Source organism: Gastrolobium bilobum, unplaced genomic scaffold (assembly GCF_033153095.1).
Source record: "Gastrolobium bilobum isolate Gb01-03AN ecotype WA unplaced genomic scaffold, APGP_CSIRO_Gbil_v1 utg3760, whole genome shotgun sequence".
Taxonomy (NCBI): domain Eukaryota; kingdom Viridiplantae; phylum Streptophyta; class Magnoliopsida; order Fabales; family Fabaceae; genus Gastrolobium; species Gastrolobium bilobum.
The window spans coordinates 443,658-462,362 of NW_026898344.1; the positions used below are offsets into that span (position 1 = coordinate 443,658).

Genomic DNA, 18,705 nt, shown 5'->3' on the forward strand with positions numbered 1-18,705 from the left:
GAGTTTCTGTTCTAGACACAGCATAGTAAATCATGCCTCATATTTTTTTTAACAAAAAATATGTTTCTATATAAAAGCTGAAACAAATTTTTACGAAAAATGAGGTTTTCCCATGGTGGTAAGAGTTAATATTTGAAGTGCCTCAAATAACCATAAAAAGATATTTATGGTGAATCTTATTCAGCTCTCTCAAATCATAATTCCGAGCAATGAGCCACTCTTTAAATAGCCAACAATAGTTGTTATAATCATTAACTCAAGACAATTTTGTGTAGGGCAAGCAACAGAAGATTGCCAAATTCAAAGATCAAACTTGTAGAAGTAATTACTATCGAAGAACCATAAGAAGGAACCTAGCTAGGCCTTATTATTAGTGAGACATTCCAAAGTAACACTCAAACGCCTCATCATCACGAGTGAGACACCGAGACAATCCTATGCTGAAACTCTTAACATCAGGTTAACAATGTTGTTAGAAATTCTCTTCCAGGTAAACATTTAAGGTTACAGAACAACACGCTCAAACTAGCCCCATAATCTGGCCAGTTCATTTCTCTTGGTATTTTCTTTACGATATTCAAAGCATTACAAGAAGAATGGAAAAGCTAAACCACTCACATGGTAAGCGTGGTATATGGCTAGATGCTTTACTTGAGCGGATCTCAAATCTTCTTTTTAATGCAACCTTGGTCAACTATCACATTTTATGTCTGTCACCAGCTAATTACCTTCACACAAAGAGTGATTTGACAATTTGGGAGTGCAGACCAATATCAGTTTTGATTTTAAAAACTCAACCTCCTTAACATTCGCTCATGCATTTGATTAAATTATCCCATATTAGTAACACAATTCACTGCATTTATGTGGGCAAACAATCTTCTTTTACCTCGAGAACTGGTAACTGTAGCAGCAGTCGCACTCACACTGCATTTACAAAGTGGGAAGCTTAAGTAGAAATACGATGCATATGTGTGTGAATACAATAATTTTGAAATAATTAGCAACAACGATCACTTTGGAAACTGACCATTTAGAAGGTGGGCGGGGGAAATATTGTCTGTTTTAGCATGTTCCTTTCTTTTATGTTTCAAAACAAATGCCTTTTTTTCTTTTTCATAATTACTCTACTCAAAAAACAAAAACAAAAATTATGCATATGCTGATAAGCTATGGGTGGAATTGTAAAAGGTGTCTTGTCAAAGAAGTTAATAATATCTGCCAAAGAGAAGGGCTTAAAGTTGACATTCACAATTTTTTTTTTCCAGTTTGGCAATTTCCAGCCTTGTCATTTAGGGCACCTTGCAAATATCAAATTGCAGCTACTAATATATAGTTATGAAGGTTATGTTATAGACAGATTATCAACAATCCATGATTAATATAATTTTCAAATCCCTATTTTATTAATTGTTGAGCCATTTAAACAAGTATATGGAAAAAGAAAGAAATTTGCAAAGGAGATTGGGCTAGCTAATGGGCTGCCAAATGAACCAATCCAAGCAAGTGAAAAAGAGCTATTGGTACTTTTCAAAAAAAAAAAAAAAAGAGCTATTGGGTAAACAGGACATGTGGCTTGCGGAAGCTGGAGAAGAAGACAAAATAGAATGACAAAAAGCATAAAAAGAAGGGATAGGTGGGCGGAGAGAGGACAAGTTGTTTGTAATTCTGAGTTGGTGGCTACTAGGAAGGGGGGGAGATGCTAGCAAGCCAGGTCTCAGTGTCACTGTTTTGCATTTGCAAGTCTTGTATAGGGTGAACAGGCTGTCTTCGCCTTGAGTGGTGGTGCTGGTCTACTTACGTGACTAGAATTTTCCTTTTTAATTGTGGAAGCCATTTGTAAGGAGCTTTGTCTCCAGAACTTTCGTTTCTTAATATAATAGCTTTTATTTCAAGGTCCATCATTTTTTTGTATCAAAACTCTAAATCCTTGGAGCTGTCATCCACGATGGAACAATGGAGGAACGAGTAACCAACATGTAACAGAGGATGGGTGGGTTGGAACAAACCTTGTGGCAACTGCAAACTACTCTGTTGGAGTATTTGAATCGAGTTGATCAAGGAATGGGAGATGGTAACGGAGAGGGAGAGAATGAGGAGCGAACCTCACATCATGGGGGGCACCAAAGAGACAGAGTGGCTGAGACGTCTGGAAATTCAATATTTTATGGGGGAAGATCCATTCTGTTGGGTCTATAGGGCTTAACGGTATTTTCGGGTGTATCAGATTCCAGTGGAGGATCAGGTGGAAATCGCTTCGATATGTCTTGAAGGTAGAGCTTTGAGGTGGTTTCAATGGTGGGAAGTGGGAACCATGAAATGCCACAATGGATTGGGATTCGTTCAAGGCAGCCTTGCTTCAACGCTTCCATTCATCTTCCTCAGGGAACCCTTATAAAGAACTTATGTGCCTCCAACTGTCTAGCACGATTGCTGAATATAGGGAGAGTTTTGAGATGTTGGCCTCGTCATTACGCCACGTCAACGACGAAGTGATGACCGTGATGTTCTTAAATGGGCTCAGGGATGAGATCAGGGCAGAAGTGCGTTTACATGCTATGAACAACTTAGAGAGGATGATGGTGCTGGAACAGAGAGTGGACGAATGAGAAATGGTGAGGGGAAGAGAAAAGAAGGGATTGGGTTGATGGGGAAGTGGGCCAGGTGGAGGAGTGGGTAATGGGTTGAGTTAATATACTTAGGTCGCCTTACCCAACAGAGCCCAAAATCCAAGTCAACTTAATGTTGGAGAGACGCGAAATGGGCTAGGAGCCTTCTTCAGTTCACAAAGGTCCAATATGAGAGGGGTTGGCCCATGAAACGGGCCAATACCTTAACCAACATGGTGCGAACCCGAGGCTCGATATAAGGGGCAACCACACAAAAACCGAACGGAAACCTGGAAAGAAATGAGACGGCTCTGGGGACGAGCAACGGCTCCACAAGATGAATGGCCTTCGACCCGGTTTCAGTGGTTGATGGCGAATAAGATGGCAAATAAACGGCGCAAAAATTTGTGCTTTAGACGCGATGCTCTTTTCTCCCTGAATCATGTATGTCAAAACCAAAATCTTTATGTGATGATTTTGGGCACCGGAGAAGATGTTACAGAGGAGGAAGGAGAAAAGGTTCTAAGAAGAGAAGATGCAGATGGCGAGTCTTTTAGGTTGAGTGTCCATAGCGTAGTGGGACTAATGTCGAAAAGGTCGTTGAAGGTCTAGGGTGAAATTAAGGGTACGAAGGAGACAATGCTTATTGACTCAAGGGCCTCACACAACTTTCTTGCAACACAAATGGCACAAAGGATCAGGCTACCCATTGACAACACAACGGTTTTTCAGTAGAGATGGGTGATGTTTTAAGGGCATGTGTTGTGGAGTGGTATTGAAACTACCAAACCTGATGATTGTTCAAGATTTCTTCTTGTTTACTTTAAGGGGAGTGGATGTGATCTTAGGCTTCGCATGGCTAGCAAGCTTGGGGGAAATTAAAGCAAATTTTAAAGAGCTAGTTGTTAAAGTACCTAGCAGAGATAAAATTGTGGAGATAAGGGGTGATCCAGAACTGTCTTGCAGCAAGGTATCTGGAAGAAAATTAGGGAAAATTTGAAAAAATGGAGCAAATGCATTTTATATAGAATTGGGATTGATGGAAGGGAAGGAACACGGGCAGTTAGAAATGTCTCTCGAGATTACTATGGCTATCCAGCAATTTCAAGATCTTTTCAGAGAACCCAACAGTCTTCCAACCGCAAAAGCATGTGATCATCGGATTGTCTTGAAGGAAGGGGAAATTATTCCTAATAAAAAAACCATATAGATATCCTCACTACCAGAAGGAGGAGATTGAAAAGTTCGTCGAGAAATGTTGTCCGCAAGGTTAATTTGGCCAAGTATAAGTCCTTATTCCAGTCCACCCATCCTTGTGAAAAAGAAAGACAAAAGTTGGCGTTTCTGTGTGGATTAAGGCATTTAATCAGGTAACAATAATTGATAAATTCCCTATTCCTATTATAGACGAACTGATAGATGAGTTAGGAGGAGCAGCCATTTTTTCTAAGTTAGATCTAAAATTGGGATATAATCAGATCAGAATGTGTGAAACAGACATTGAAAAGACTGCATTTTGGACCCATAAAAGACATTACGAGTATCTTGTAATACCCTTTGGGCTGAAAAATGGCCTTTCTACGTTCCAAGCTTTGATGAATGAAATTTTTAGGCCATAGTTAAGGAAATTTGTGTTTTTTTTATGGTATTATGATATACGATAGCACAGTAGAAATGCACACTGCCTACATCACACAAGTTTTGAAGGTGATTAGACAGAATCAATTGGTTGTTAATTATAAAAAATACAACTTCGGTCAACGAGAATTGGACTACTTGGGTCATGTGATCTCAAGTGGGGGTAAAAGCTGATCCAAGTAAGGTAGAAGCAATTAAAAATTGGCCAGCTCCTATGAATGCCAAGGGTGTGAGAGATGTTTTTGGACATACAAGGTACTATATAAGATTTGTTAAGAACTATAAATAGATGGCAAGACCCTTGACCTAATTGTTCAAAAAGGATAGCTTCAAATGGGGAGAAAAGGCTCAAAAGGCTTTTGACAAGTTGAATGAGGCCAAGATGCAACTACCAATGCTGGAATTACCGGATTTTTCCAAGACTTTTGAAGTAGAAACGGATACATCCGGGACAGGGATATGGGCTATCCTCACGCAGCAGGGTCGCCCCTTAGCTTTTCTTAGCCAAGTTTTCAGTTCAAGAATGGATGTCTTTATCAGTATATGAGGGAGAGCTTAAGTCTATTGTGTTTCCGGTACACAAGTGGCGACATTACCTCATGGGTAGGAAATTTATCATAAGAACAAACCAAAAAAGTTTGAGATATCTAACAAAGAAGCGTCTCATGGCAGAAGGACAACAAAAACTAGTGGCTAAACTCCTTGGATTTGATTTTGAGATCCACTATAAACTAGGAGTAGAGAACAGTGTAGCTGATGCCTTGTCACAAGTAATAGATTGCAAGGAGATGCACAGTACATGAAGCATCAAAAGATGAGAATTAGGCTCAATCCATGAAAGAGGAGATGAATGCCTAGGAGAAAAATAAAACATGGGAGGTTGATGATAAACCTGATGAAAAGAAAATAGTAGGCTGCAGATGGGTTTATGCCCTAAAATATAATTTTGATGGTACTCTTGAGAGATATAAAGCTCGGTTAGTCACCAAGGGTTACACTCAGACCTATGGCATTGATTATGAAGAAACTTTTACCCCAGTTGCAAAGATGAATATAGTGAGTCTTGTTGTCCCTTGTTACCCATTACAATTGGGATATGAATCAACTTGATGTGAAGAATGCTTTCTTTAATGGTGACTTAGAAGAAGAGGTCTACATGAAAATCTCACCTGGTTTTGACTCTATGGATGAAGAAAATAAAGTTTGCAGGTTAAAAAAGGCCTTGTATGGATTGAAACAATCTCTTCGTGCCTGGTTTGGAAAATTTACTAAGGTTACGATGACCTTGGGATACAAACAGAGTCAAGTAGATCACACATTTTTCTTTAAGCACTCTCAAGATGGGAAGTTCACTGTGCTCCTTATGTATATTGATGATATTATTATAACAGGCGATGATATTGCGGGGAGACATATTCTACAAGCACGATTAGCCTCTGAGTTTGAAATTAAAGACCATAGGAGATTGAGATATTTCCTAGGGATAAAGGTAGCTCATTCAAAGGAAGGAATTTTTATCAACCAGAGAAAATATGTCCTTGATCTTCTTAAAGAAGCAAGAAAACTTGGATGTAAACCCTCTAGTACTCCTATTGAGCAAAATGACAAGATGGGTTATGAAGAGGAGAGTTCCCCAATTAATAAAGGACAATATCAACGGCTAGTTGGGAGACTGATATATTTGGCTCATATTAGACCAGACCTAGCTTTGTTGTTAGTATTGTGACTCAGTTCATGCATATTTCAAAAGAAAAATACATGCAGGCAGTGAAGAGAATTCTTCAGTATCTTAAAGCCACACCCTGGTAAAGGACTGTTGTTCCGGGGTGATGGCAATCTCTCTTTAAAAGTTTATACTTATGCCGATTATGCTGGATCCATTACTGATCGTCGATCTACCACTGGTTATTGTATGTTTCTTTATGGTAACTTAGTGACATGGAGCAGTAAGAAGCAGGATGTGGTTGCCAGATCGAGTGCAGAAGCTGAATTTCGAGCTATGGCTCAAGGCATTTATGAATTATTGTGTTTGAGAATTATACTTGATGATCTCAAAATAACATGTGAAGGACCTATGAAGCTGTTTTGTGATAATAAGTCCACCATTTGTATAGCTCATAATCCAGTTCAACATGATCGGACTAAGCACATTGAGGTCGACCGCCATTTTATTAAAGAAAAGCTTGATAGCAGGTTGATCATCACTCCATACATTCCTTCTGGACGTCAATTAGCTGATATTCTAACAAAGGGACTTCTATCAGAAAGGTTTCAAGAGCTTTCTAGCAAGCTGAGAATGATAAATATCTATTCCTCAACTTGAGGGGAAGTGTTGTAAATAATTGCAATTATTTATTTTATTTATTATTTAATTCTATTCTAGAATCTTCTTTGGGCCCCTTTAAATAAAGAGCTCTTATACAGTTGTAATACACAATTCAAATAATATTATCCTTCCGTTTTCAAGTGTTATAAAATGATTCCATATTTAATTTGAAGGGAAGGCGATATCAAGATCAATTATTTTCAATAAAAAATTTCATTGGAGAATAAAAGGAATACAGAGGAGGAGGATAAGACCTGATAATAAGGCTAAGTGGCTAACAAGTAACCACCAAAAAAAAATTAGGTATTAACATGAGTGCATCAAAGCTCTGCACCCTCTATATCTGACACAGAAATGTTAAATCCTTGTAAATAGCCCACGAGTTGAAGACCATAAAGTGAGTTCTAATGACAAGAACCAATTCAAGAATTCAGTATACAAACAGTGTAGCTCTGTATAAATAGACCATAGACAGTAGTTAATGAGTTGTGCAGGACAAGGATTTAAGATAGAAATTAAAGGAGACATTTATTATTGATGCAAACTATTTTGAAAAAAAAGGCATGATTGGACTGGGATACTCAACAGAAGAGTCACTCTTTTAGATTTTCCTTTTCATTTACTCAGTCCTATAGAGAATCAGGGGAAGAACAAAGACGGCAGAAAAAATTTCAGTAGAGCTTTATTAATTATACATAATTTTCCACATGTTCTATCAACGGAAATGGTAATAATGAAAACTACAGTTTGTATCAGGGGACAGAAGATTAACTAACCTGAATACTCAAGAATGAAGATATAACTGCACACATACAGAGGAACAACGACACTTGCAACAGGTTAGTGGATGACAACATAAACCGGAGTCCATCCAAAATGACCCAAACCTTGAAGCTTCACGAAAGTAGTAAATAACTTTGGGCAACTTCTTAGTATGTTCAGTCCCCTCACAGCCTCATTTTCATGGTCGGAATCACCTTTTCAAAATTGAATTTAAATTATGTAATTAATAAATAATTATAACATTGACTCTCTTGTCGCCTTGCATCATGCATATCTGAAAAAAGATCTGTTCGGTATGCCCCTAAAGGTAAACACCGAAAAATACGCCCTTGCCCGCCAGTGTACATTATGCAAGATATCACCACATTGAATCCTCATATGGACAATGGCAATCTTCTTTTCCTCTTCCTTGCCAATGTTTTCCCAGAGGCTCTTGGCATATAGGTAGAATATACTGAAGCATACAACAACCAGAAAAACCTTAACTGAAGGGTCATATACAGTATGCAATGACAAGCATGCAGAGCACAAAAGCAAAAGAAATTGATGCCGCAACACCAGCGCCGGAAAAAGTTAAAAAAATTGTCAAGCATATTGGCATCAATAATTTCCCAACATCTTCAATGCATTTTACACATTAATAAATCTAGTAGAAAATGATCCCACGACCCTATATGAATCCTACCTGGGATTGGAAATCCGACTTTGTAATTTAAGAGCAGATGCAGACCTAATTAAGTTTTTGTCTATAATTTATTCCTTTTATATAATACTAATCGTTAGACCCTCACAGGTAAGTGCTACAAGATCATGTACATTAGAACCCAAAGTTATAGGACCTGAATCAATCAATATGGAACATTGTTCCCAAGTGAAATCCCCGTGCATGCAAAAGTGAGAAAAGACGATTTCATTGTTGTGGAATAAAAGGCTTTCATATCTTAATGCATGAACTAAAGTTTTTCGGAGCTATTAGAGCAGGATCAATTCTTAAATAATAAAAATGAACATAATCACAATGGTCCATGAGAAACATCATAATTCGGATTATGCACAGCAATAAAATTATCGACAAATCAAATCAAAATGAAAGCAGAAGACAATGTATGCCCAAGTCATTAATTAAGGAATTAATTTTACATCCCAATAGAGCACATCACAGTTTACTTGATTATGGATCCACTTCACAACTAGCATGAATGCAAAGCATATCTAATGGTTGCATCTTAATTAAATTCTTCAGTGAACACTTATACATTTTTCTCCAAGATACAGGTTATTTCCAAATTCATCCAATCTAGTAGTCACTCAGCCAGTTTTATGGCTCCAGGGCTGCCTGGCACTTTAAGTTGTGGTCTAATTAGTGGCTTTATATAAGACATAATGACAGATTGACAGCCTTCAGTGAAAGAATATGAACACATTTTCAAAAACATTATCTTGGTAAGCTTTCTAAACTAAAGCACTATAATTCAGCATGTCTAAGGAGCCAAGGTCATTGTATTTAATCCATGATCCCCAGTAAGGGCAAGGCAAACTAGATTGATCGAGAAAAGCTGATTGCAACAGCAACAGCAACAGAAGTTGAGTGAGTTGTTTGAGCTGTATGCTCCCCAATATTGATCAAAAAAATAAAGGGAAAAGTTCATAGAGCCACCCTAAACTTTATGCCTTTTGCAAATAGGCACCTTCAACTTTAACTTCGTCTCAATGAGTCCCTAAACTCCAATTGTTGTTACAATAGGTCCTTCTGATAACATGGGATAAATTTACTGACAATGAATAAATCCTAAGTCCTAACGTTCATCCTTATTAAATCTAAACCATTGATTCATATTTTTAATTAAAGAATCATATTATCTTATATTTTTAATTTTTAAAATTAAGAAAAGATTAAAAAACAAAACTCGAGACATCATCTTCTTCTCCTAGACCAACAAAAATAAGAAACATTAGGATTTTTAAATAAAAAATATGAATCTGGGTTTAGATTTGATAAGGATGAACGGTAAGGTTGATAAGGATGAACGGTAAGGATTAATTCACCTTCACCGCTAGTAAGTTAATCCTAAGTTAAAAGAATGACCTATTATAACAATAGCTAGAGTTTAGGGACTAATTGTGACGAAATTAAAGTTGAAGTTGCCTATTTGCTAAAGACATAAAGTTTATAGTGGTTCTATGCACTTTTTCCAAAATAAGTAGAAATTATTTAAATCTTTTCAAAGCCAAGCCATTTTCCTTAAAGTTCATGCAGGACTATAGATTGAAAGGAATATGAAATATTTTCTGGCACACAAACCTTCATGCTAAAAAACTTCATTAGTTTTTCTTCTTTTGTCTTGCCTTAAAATTTCATTTGGTTAAACTCCAATGAGTTACATCAAAATGGTAATTGGAACCAGAACTGCAATCTGAATGCTATATTTAGGATTTGTGCAATTGTGTGCCTTACTATAACAAAAAAATGCAGTCACCATTCCTAGCAGATTTATTGCCCACAAAGCTCACATCAGATATATGTTCTTCTTTTTTCATTTATTCATTTGCCTGAGACTCAATACAACTTGTGCCCATACATTTATGCACCCCGAATAACCACTTAACAAACCTAAAAGCACAAGATGCCTGTAAAAGTTTCTATAATATGTCAAGACTGGGGATAGAAGTCCAATTTCAAATTTAGTTTCTACCACATCCTCATATCTAGACCAGAGTTTAGGCTTAATGCTTAAGGCATAATTATTTGTACCAGAAAACTCGGTGTAACATGGCATTTAGATGCCCAGACTTGAAAGTGGATAAATGTTTGGAACCTGACCTCCGACTCACTCTATAAGCAATATATATTATTCTCATAAAACCAATAAGAACAAATAAACAGAACACTGAAATTTAGACGGAATACAAAAAAAAAAAAAAAAAAGCCAGCTTAAAACCTCAATACCAACTGCAGCATATGTACTACTATTTATAATCTACAGAATGAAATTATCATGCCAAGGAGTCGAACAAACAATAATATCTTTTTTGAATGCATAAGAATCCAAAATAGGCAAAACAAGACAAGCATAAGAATCCAAAATCAAGATGAAAACCCAATGTACTGCACTTCTAGAAATTTTCAGGAACCCATTCGTAGAAAAGCAATCATTTTAAACTTCAGACTAAAAAAGTAGAGAAATTAAAAAAAAATCAAAGGAAAGAATTTTCAAAGCCTGTAATTTCATGAGTAAAAGAAAGCCTCCTTTCCCCTATAACAAAATAACCTAAAAACTACAAGATTGCCTCCCTTGGAGAATACCTGTAGTTTATCCAAAAAAAAAATAACCTACAGACTAGAGAGACCTATCTATGATCATCATTTTGACCCAATCAAGCAGACAGAAGTTACCCAGAAGACAAAGAAGACATCACTTGGTGACAATAGCTAAGAAGAAGATAAGGAATTGGTATCAAGAACATATTACTAGAAACAAATTATTCACTAAGAAGAAGCAAAAAAAATGCATAACTTATTTTGTGCCCAAATTCCAAAACCCAGCAACTTGAAACACCTTGAATTCTCTGAGCAAAACTTGGAGTCAAAGAGGTGAAATAATAAAAGAAGAAAAGTTAAAAGCGAAAGACTTCAAGTTGTCTGAGCAAAGAAGCCCAAGTAGTAATGGTAAGATACTGGTGGTAGGACTCCCAATCATTAGCATTATTCTGAAAATCTTACTTTTAGTCTATGCAAGTAATTCTAAATTTGACAAAAACCCGACAAGTTAGTACAACACACTCTCAAATGCCATATTGGGTTATGCACAAATGAACCATAAAGTTCCCAAAAACAGATGCCAACAAGGGAAGAAGGGTGAAAGAGCTTACAAAAACCCAAAGAAAAAAGAAAACAAGAAACTTTGTGGGTATTTCAGATCAAAGAGAGACCAAAAGACCAAGTGAAATTGGGTGTCTCTATTTCATCAAACCAACTGTCCTAATGGCTCTTCAAATTCTTTCAGCAATAAAGAAAATTCAGAGATATGAAGTGTTTATATTTCTGTGTTATTTCTAAATGATCCATTTCCTATTCTAAAGTTAAACCACTAAGGGCAGGCATGCAAGAATATACATATCCATTGAACCCTATAATTATTCTACTGTAACTCAGGAAAGACATAATTTAACTTTCAACATATACATAAGGATTAAGGGGTACCTTCGGTTCATCAGAAAGTGTGGCAAGTCTCCTGATTCGTAACCACTTTCCTTAATGGGGATATGCACTGAAGAGCTAAATAAAGAAACTCATTCATCTTGACCAGTCAGTGTTATTCAATCTCTTATGAGAACCAGTTTTTATTGCTCATCCTTCCCTGTAACTGATGTAAAAGGGACATTGTGTCGCGATAATGAAATGATCTTAAAGGGTATCCAAAGCACTTCATCCTATCAATAAGATCAATAGCATACTCCTTTTTATCTGGAGAAAGAAGAAGACACTCGAGGAGCCGGTTACAAATTCTTGCCCCCAACATGAAACCTCTGTCAAGCGTGTAAAGGAAGATGTCTACTGCTTCATCCAGCTTCCCTTCGGCACAGAGACCTTTTATCAAATATACACAGCTTGGAGGGTTGATATTGATATTAAACTCGTCAAGAACAGAAAATACAATTAATGCTTCATCTACTTTTCCTGCCTGACAGAATCCAATAAGTAGAATCGTATATGGAGCTAAATCAAAATCTCTAAACCTGAAGTTCAATTCTAGTAAACCTCGAATTGCTTGTTCCACTTTTCCTCTGACAAGAAATTCCTCCAAAGCGTGGATCGAATCATCTTCCTGGCCAGGAAGTTTCTTCAGATATTCCAAATAAAGACTGAAGGCCAGTGAGACCTTCCTCTTTCTACACAACCAAGTCATAAGTGCTTTATAAACTGCAAAGCTAGGTTCATACCCATGCTTCAACATATGCTCAAGAATCTTAAAGGCATCCTCTTCTCTGTTAGCCCTGTAAAGCCCATCAATAAGTGTCCCATAAGTAACAGAATCGGGTGAGAGCCCCTTGAGTTGCAGATCCTTGAAAAGCTTGAAAGCACCATTCATATTGCCATCCTTGCAAAAGCCGTTGATTAGAATGTTGTATGTCATAATATCGGGCACAACCCCACTATCAGCAAGTTGCACGAGAAACTTGTAAGCATTCAAAATTTGTCCAGCCTCACACATTTGCTCCACTTTTTTCTGTAGACTAACACTATCTGAAACTCGATCAGAACCCTGAGAAAGTCGGAAGAATAAAGAAGGACTTCTCCCAATCTCCATCTTGTAAAATAAAAGACGTGCCTCCTCAAGTTTACGAGCCTTGCACAGTCCATTTATAAGAGCATTGAAAGTCACAACTGAAGGAAAACACCCAAGCTTCTCCATCTGATTAAATATTTCCTGTGCCTCCCCAATCATTCCTTTCGTACACATGCCGCAGATGAGAATGGTATACGTGCAAGTATTATGAAACTGATCATGCTCAGAAATCTCAAGTTGAAGAGATCGTGCTCGATCCAAAAAACCAATGTCACAGAATCCTTTAATTAATGCATTGTAACAATAAGCATCAGGAACCAAGCCTCTCTGAGTCATCTCATCCAACATCTTGACAGCTTCACCAACCTTTCCCTCTTCCGACAAACCACGTATCATAATAGTGTACAAAACAACATCAGGCATAATGCCCTCCTTTAACATCCTCGTGTACCACGAATGCGCTTCATTATATCTCCTAGCCCTAAAAAGGCCATCAATCAGAGAACTATAGCTGTTTCGCTGAAGGGCATATCCATCCCTCCCTAACAACCGCAGAAACGAAACAGCTTCATCTATCCTCCCCATCTTGCAAAACCCATTAAGTAGAACATTATAAGAAATCAAATCAGGCCGGCATCCTCTTTCTTTCATCACATTAAACAACCTATGTGCCTCATCTACCTTCTTCCCCTGACACAGACCAGAAAGAATGGAGGTGTACGTTATAACACCCGGCAATATATCCCTATGGTCCATCTCATCGAGCATCTCAAGTGCACCCTTAATGTTCCCACTTTTACAAAACCCATCAATCAACATGTTATAAGTATATTCATCAGCACAACAATTGGACTTAAGCATCATATTATACACAGAAAAAGCCAGCAAAAATAACTCTTTCCTCAACACCTCTCTCAAAATCGTGTTATAGGCACGATCATCAGGCATACAATCCAATTCACGCATTCTACCAAATATCTCTACAGCCTTCTCGGTGAGACCCATCTGGGAATACGCTCTAATCAAAGCTCTAACTGATTCAGAAGTTATCAAAACCCCAGATTTCTTAAGCAGCTCAAGAGCTTCCCAGTAAAGGGAAAACCAATTGTTAGTGCAGAGGATCTCACTCACCAATTTAAAGTATTGTTGGGAGCGAAAAGCTCCGAACTTGAGTGCCACCAAGATGCAGAAACGGAGACCCAGTTGCGGGTCAGGGGAGACAAGTTCCTCGGACGGAACAGAAAACATTCTGAGGTTTCGGCGGAATCCGAATGCTTTCCTAAACTTGGAGAAGGCCAACATTGGACGGCTAGATCTTCTTCTGGCATCAATCACAATGGAGATTCAAATCCATCCAAATTCGACAAAACAAAAACAAGGTTTCATGGGTTGGCTACGTTGCTTTGCTCTTGTTGGTAAGTGCTGTGTGTGCCGCGAAGTGTTTAAGGATTTTGGCGACTTGGGTTTGGGTTTGGGTTGTTCCCGTGTTGGGAAGTCCCAGGAGATAATAGGGTACTTTGACTAATTTTGTGCGAATCAAAAAAAAATTGGAAATGGATATATGTAATTTAACATGATCATGTTTACGTAGTAAAATTTTAATCATTAATAATTAAATTAACGGTGATAATTGTGTGACTTCTTATTTTTATATTTTTCTTTTCTTTTCTATTATTATCATTAACTCATCCATATATGTATGGTTATAATTGACCCACATGACATGATCATGTTAATTAGATTCACTCCTAAAAAAAATTTGATATTCGATACCAACCAAAATTCAGAATCAATAATCAGCAACCTAGTAATATACAACAAGTAAACTTAACATTTTAATTACAATTTTAAAGTAACTAGAATATTGAAAAAAGAACAACAAAGCTTCATTATTACGTGCATCAAATAAACAATAAAAATTATCTGAATGTCAATTTATTTAAAAAAAAAGAAAAACATTTATCCTTTTAAATGATATAATCATATGTAATTTTAGATTCTAACCGTTAATTTCCGTCCATCAACGGTTATAATTTATTGGGTCAAACTTAATGGGCCAAACTTATTATTAATTAATTAATAATTTTGATCCAATAAATTATAACTGTTGATTGATGAATATCAATTGTTAGGATCTAAAATGACATATGATTATATCATTTAAAAGAATAGATGCTTTTCCAAAAAAACAAAACATTTTGATGAATTCCAAATGTAACCATATTCAATGTTAAGTTTATGGGTTTATGTTTACCAAAAAAAAAAAGTTTATGGGTTTATTATTTCTTATGTTGTAGGAGATAAAATTATTTTATGCGTGTTAATATAGCTTCTGTAATTTGGACACAAAAGATGGTTGCTTGCTACCAATGGAGATTGATTTGTCTTGTTATATTTTTGTTACCGACTTCTAATTCTGTTTAATGAATATCAGTTTGTTCTTTTTTAGCTTAAATTTGTGTTCGTGATATTTTTTGTGTTTTTGGAGGTTAATGTTGTGCTCCAAAGTAGCTTATTTACTTTACTTTTAACCTTTTCCTGTTATCCATTTAATTTATGGAAAAAGTGTGTCTCATTTTAAAGAATGTAAAGTTGTGTCATTTTAAGAGAGAGAAAGAGATAAATAAAGGATGAGAGAGAGTTGACAAAAAAATAAAAATGTGAGTCTCACTTCTTTGTGAGAGTGAACGGATATAAATTATGTCATTTAAAAAGATAAACATTTTTTCCTTAATTTATTGTCCATAAGAGATGCTTATTTTTATTTGAGTTTCTTAATCATGTGTAATCTTCTAACTCCTTTTAGTCTTCGGTAATTTTATTTTGCGAAACCTCTTTATAGCCAAGGATTTCTACTTCTGTGGTTTCTGATATGCCTCCAGCATATATATAATTTTAAGTCAAAAAGATAAAGAATCTTGATCAAACTTGGATAAAAAGGGCTAGAATTGTTATTAAATTGATAAATCTCAATCAGATATCTTGTCACTGATTTTCTTATAATTTTGTAGGAAAACAGGACAAAAAGAAGCCCAAATTGGAAGAACAAACCTGAAGCCCTGCGCTATTAGCGTGGAACTAGCGTGGCAATGGCGCTAGCAGCGCCAGCCATTCAAGCCAACCGCGTTGTCAGCGTAGGAACCACGCTAGTAGCGTGAACATGCAGTATGCTGAACAAAACTCCCACGCTATCAGCGGCAAACGGGCGCTAGTAGCGCAGGAGGTACGGGAAAATCTTAAAGCTAATCTCAGACTATATCAGAAAGATTGGACCCAAGATACACAATGAAAATTTGATCAAGAATTCTAGATAACGGCACAGAGTCTTAAATAAAGACTCGGACCCCTGAGACAAAACATCTTTGGCTGGAGAGAATTGTGAGATCAGAGAATTGAGAGAATTCTTGGAGACTCGCGCTGGAGATCAGAATTCCACCGAAGTTGAAGACTGAAGAACATTGATCTTCCATCTTCTTCTTCTTTTCTTTTTATTTTATGAACAATTTTTCTTATTTTAATATGTTTGGCTAATTTTCTTTTGTAGTTGGGATCACGGACCCGATGTGAATCCTTTATATTTCCTATACTATTTTTATAAGTTAATTAGTTTGTTTGTTTTATTCTGCCTGTGTTAATTTTTCCATATCCTGACTAGAACTGGCCACTCTAATTATAGGGCTTTGAGGGTTAGAGCTCACAATAGACATATTGGGGTTTTAATCTGGACAATGGTAGAATAACAATTTGTGCATGACCTAGACATAGGCTTACATAGATTGCAGACTTTTAATTCATTTGCTTAATGCTTAATTCAAGAGGAATTACTAGGACACTAGAATTTTAATTGGGCTAAAGGGTTGAAATCACTAAGACATTAGGGTTCAACTAATTTATAGGGAAATAATGAATTGTCTGAGCAAACAAATTAGTTAATTATAAAATACAATATAGGAATATAAGGGATGATCGGAGGTGAAGTGCATCCTGGCTACAGTCTTTTCACAATTTTTACTCAATCTCATAATTTCTTGTCATTCTTTTTATTCTTGCATGCGTTTGAATTTAATTGCTTTTAAAATTCTGTTTCTAAATTACGGCAATCAATTAAATTCACAATCAAACCTATTTTTCTTCCAAATCAAGGGGAATAGTTAAACTTAGTTATTGGTGCATTAATCCTCGAAAGAACGATCTTTACTTATCACTTTTATTACTTTAAACGAACGGTATACTTGCTGATTTCGCAACAAGTTTTTGGCGCCGTTTTCGGGGATTAATTACGCCAATATTAGTTTTAACTTTCGATCTTTGAGATTGGAATTTTATTTTTGTTTTGTTACTAATTGATTTCTCTCTTTTATGCGAGGTAAAGTTGACCGAGACACTTTACACTTTGATCCAGAAATCGAGAAGACTGCAAAGAAGAATCGAAAATTAACCAAGCTAAGGAAGAAAGAGGAATCCTCGAGTTCAGAGCCAAAAGCAGAACCCGATATGGCAGCACCTAATCCACCACCGGAGGAAAAATTTATGTAGTCAATCCTAGCTCCTCTTTTTACTAGGCCAAATTCAAGCATCGTCAGACCACCAATAAACGCTAATAATTTTGATATCCAGCCAACACTGATATCCTTGGTGGAGAAGAATCCATTTGGTGGGGAAGATTATGAAGACCCCATGATTTCATTGATATATTTATAAGAATATGTTATACAACCAAGCATCACGGGGTGTCAGATGATGCAATTAGACTCTGACTGTTCCCTTTTGTTGTAACAGGGAAAACTCTCAGATGGTTGGATAGACAAGCTCCCAACAGCATCAGAACATGGGATGATCTGGCAGCCAACTTCTTCGCAGAGCACTTTTCCAGGGAGAAATACAACAAGTTGGTGAATGAAATCACCAACTTCACTCAACAACAAGGAGAGACGTTGTGCGCAGCTTGGACCAGATTCCAAGAACTGATCAGAAAGTGCCCCCAGTACGATTTGTCAGACGAAAAGAAAGTCAGAGTCTTCTACAATGGAATGACACCAGACTCCAAAATAGTGGTCAATGGTGCAGCCGGTGGAACCATAGGAAAGAAAACAGCAACTCAAACCTTAGAGCTGATTGACTTCATGGACAGGAACGAGAACACATCAATGGCATTTCAACCAGTTCAACCAAAAAAGGGACTTCTGTAATTGGGAAATGATGATGCATCGTTAGCTGAACAAAAAATCGTATCTCAAAAGCTTGCCAGTTTAAATGCTAAATTGGACAAGATGCAACTTTCTAAAGCTCAAGTTAATTCAGTTAAATGTGAGTATTGCAAAGGAGAGCATGAGACCAACGAATGTCCAACACTTGTAGGAGTTGATGCATTCCAAGTTAATGGAGTCTGGTATGATCCAAGACCACAACAGAACTTCCAGAGAAACCAGAACAATGCTCCAGGAAACAACTTCCAAAAGAGGGTTCAAGGGGGAGGGTTGAATTACAAATCCAACAATTACTTAAACCTCCTCCTATCCCACAAAAGGAGCCATCTGAATTGGAGAAAGCGATGCTGCAACTTTCCAGAACCACTAACAATTTCATAAATAAGACAAGAGCCCATCACAAAAATCAGGATGCTTCTATCCGAAACTTGGAGAGCCAGATCGGCCAACTATCAAGACAACTAGAAGAGAGGACTAAAGGCCAGTTTCCAAGTAACACAATAGTCAATCCGCGAGAAGAATGCAAGTCAATTGTTACAAGAAGCGGAATTACGATCACTCCTCAAGAAAAAAAAGTGGTTCAGAAAAAGAAAGCAGACAAACCAGTTATTGAACCAGAACAAGAAAAAGAGGAGGAGATACCTGCAACCGAAGAACCTGCAACAAAAGACAAAGAAGAAGCAAAGGAGAAAGCTGCACAGATTTCAAAGAAGCAATGAGATTTCTCTCGTTTTGAGAAACCACTATATCCCATAAAGTTAAAGCAGTATGCACAAAAGTAACAACATGCCAGGTTTTTAGAAATATTTAAAAAGTTGCAAATTAATATTGCCTTTGCTGAAGCTTTAGCTAAC

The 18,705-nt window shown here is 36.8% G+C and overlaps 1 protein-coding gene across 1 annotated transcript; it reads right to left on the reverse strand.

The window, feature by feature from the left end:
- Nucleotides 1-396: 396 nt before the first annotated feature.
- LOC133315084 (pentatricopeptide repeat-containing protein At1g79540) lies at nt 397-13,946 on the reverse strand. The gene is made up of 3 exons (XM_061516640.1): nt 11,558-13,946; nt 7,350-7,810; nt 397-927 (listed from the first exon to the last, which is right to left on the reverse strand). The coding sequence occupies exon 1, from the start codon at nt 13,944-13,946 to the stop codon at nt 11,682-11,684; it is 2,265 nt and encodes a 754-aa protein (XP_061372624.1). The 3' UTR covers nt 397-927; nt 7,350-7,810; nt 11,558-11,681.
- Between the last annotated feature and the right edge of the window lie 4,759 nt (nt 13,947-18,705).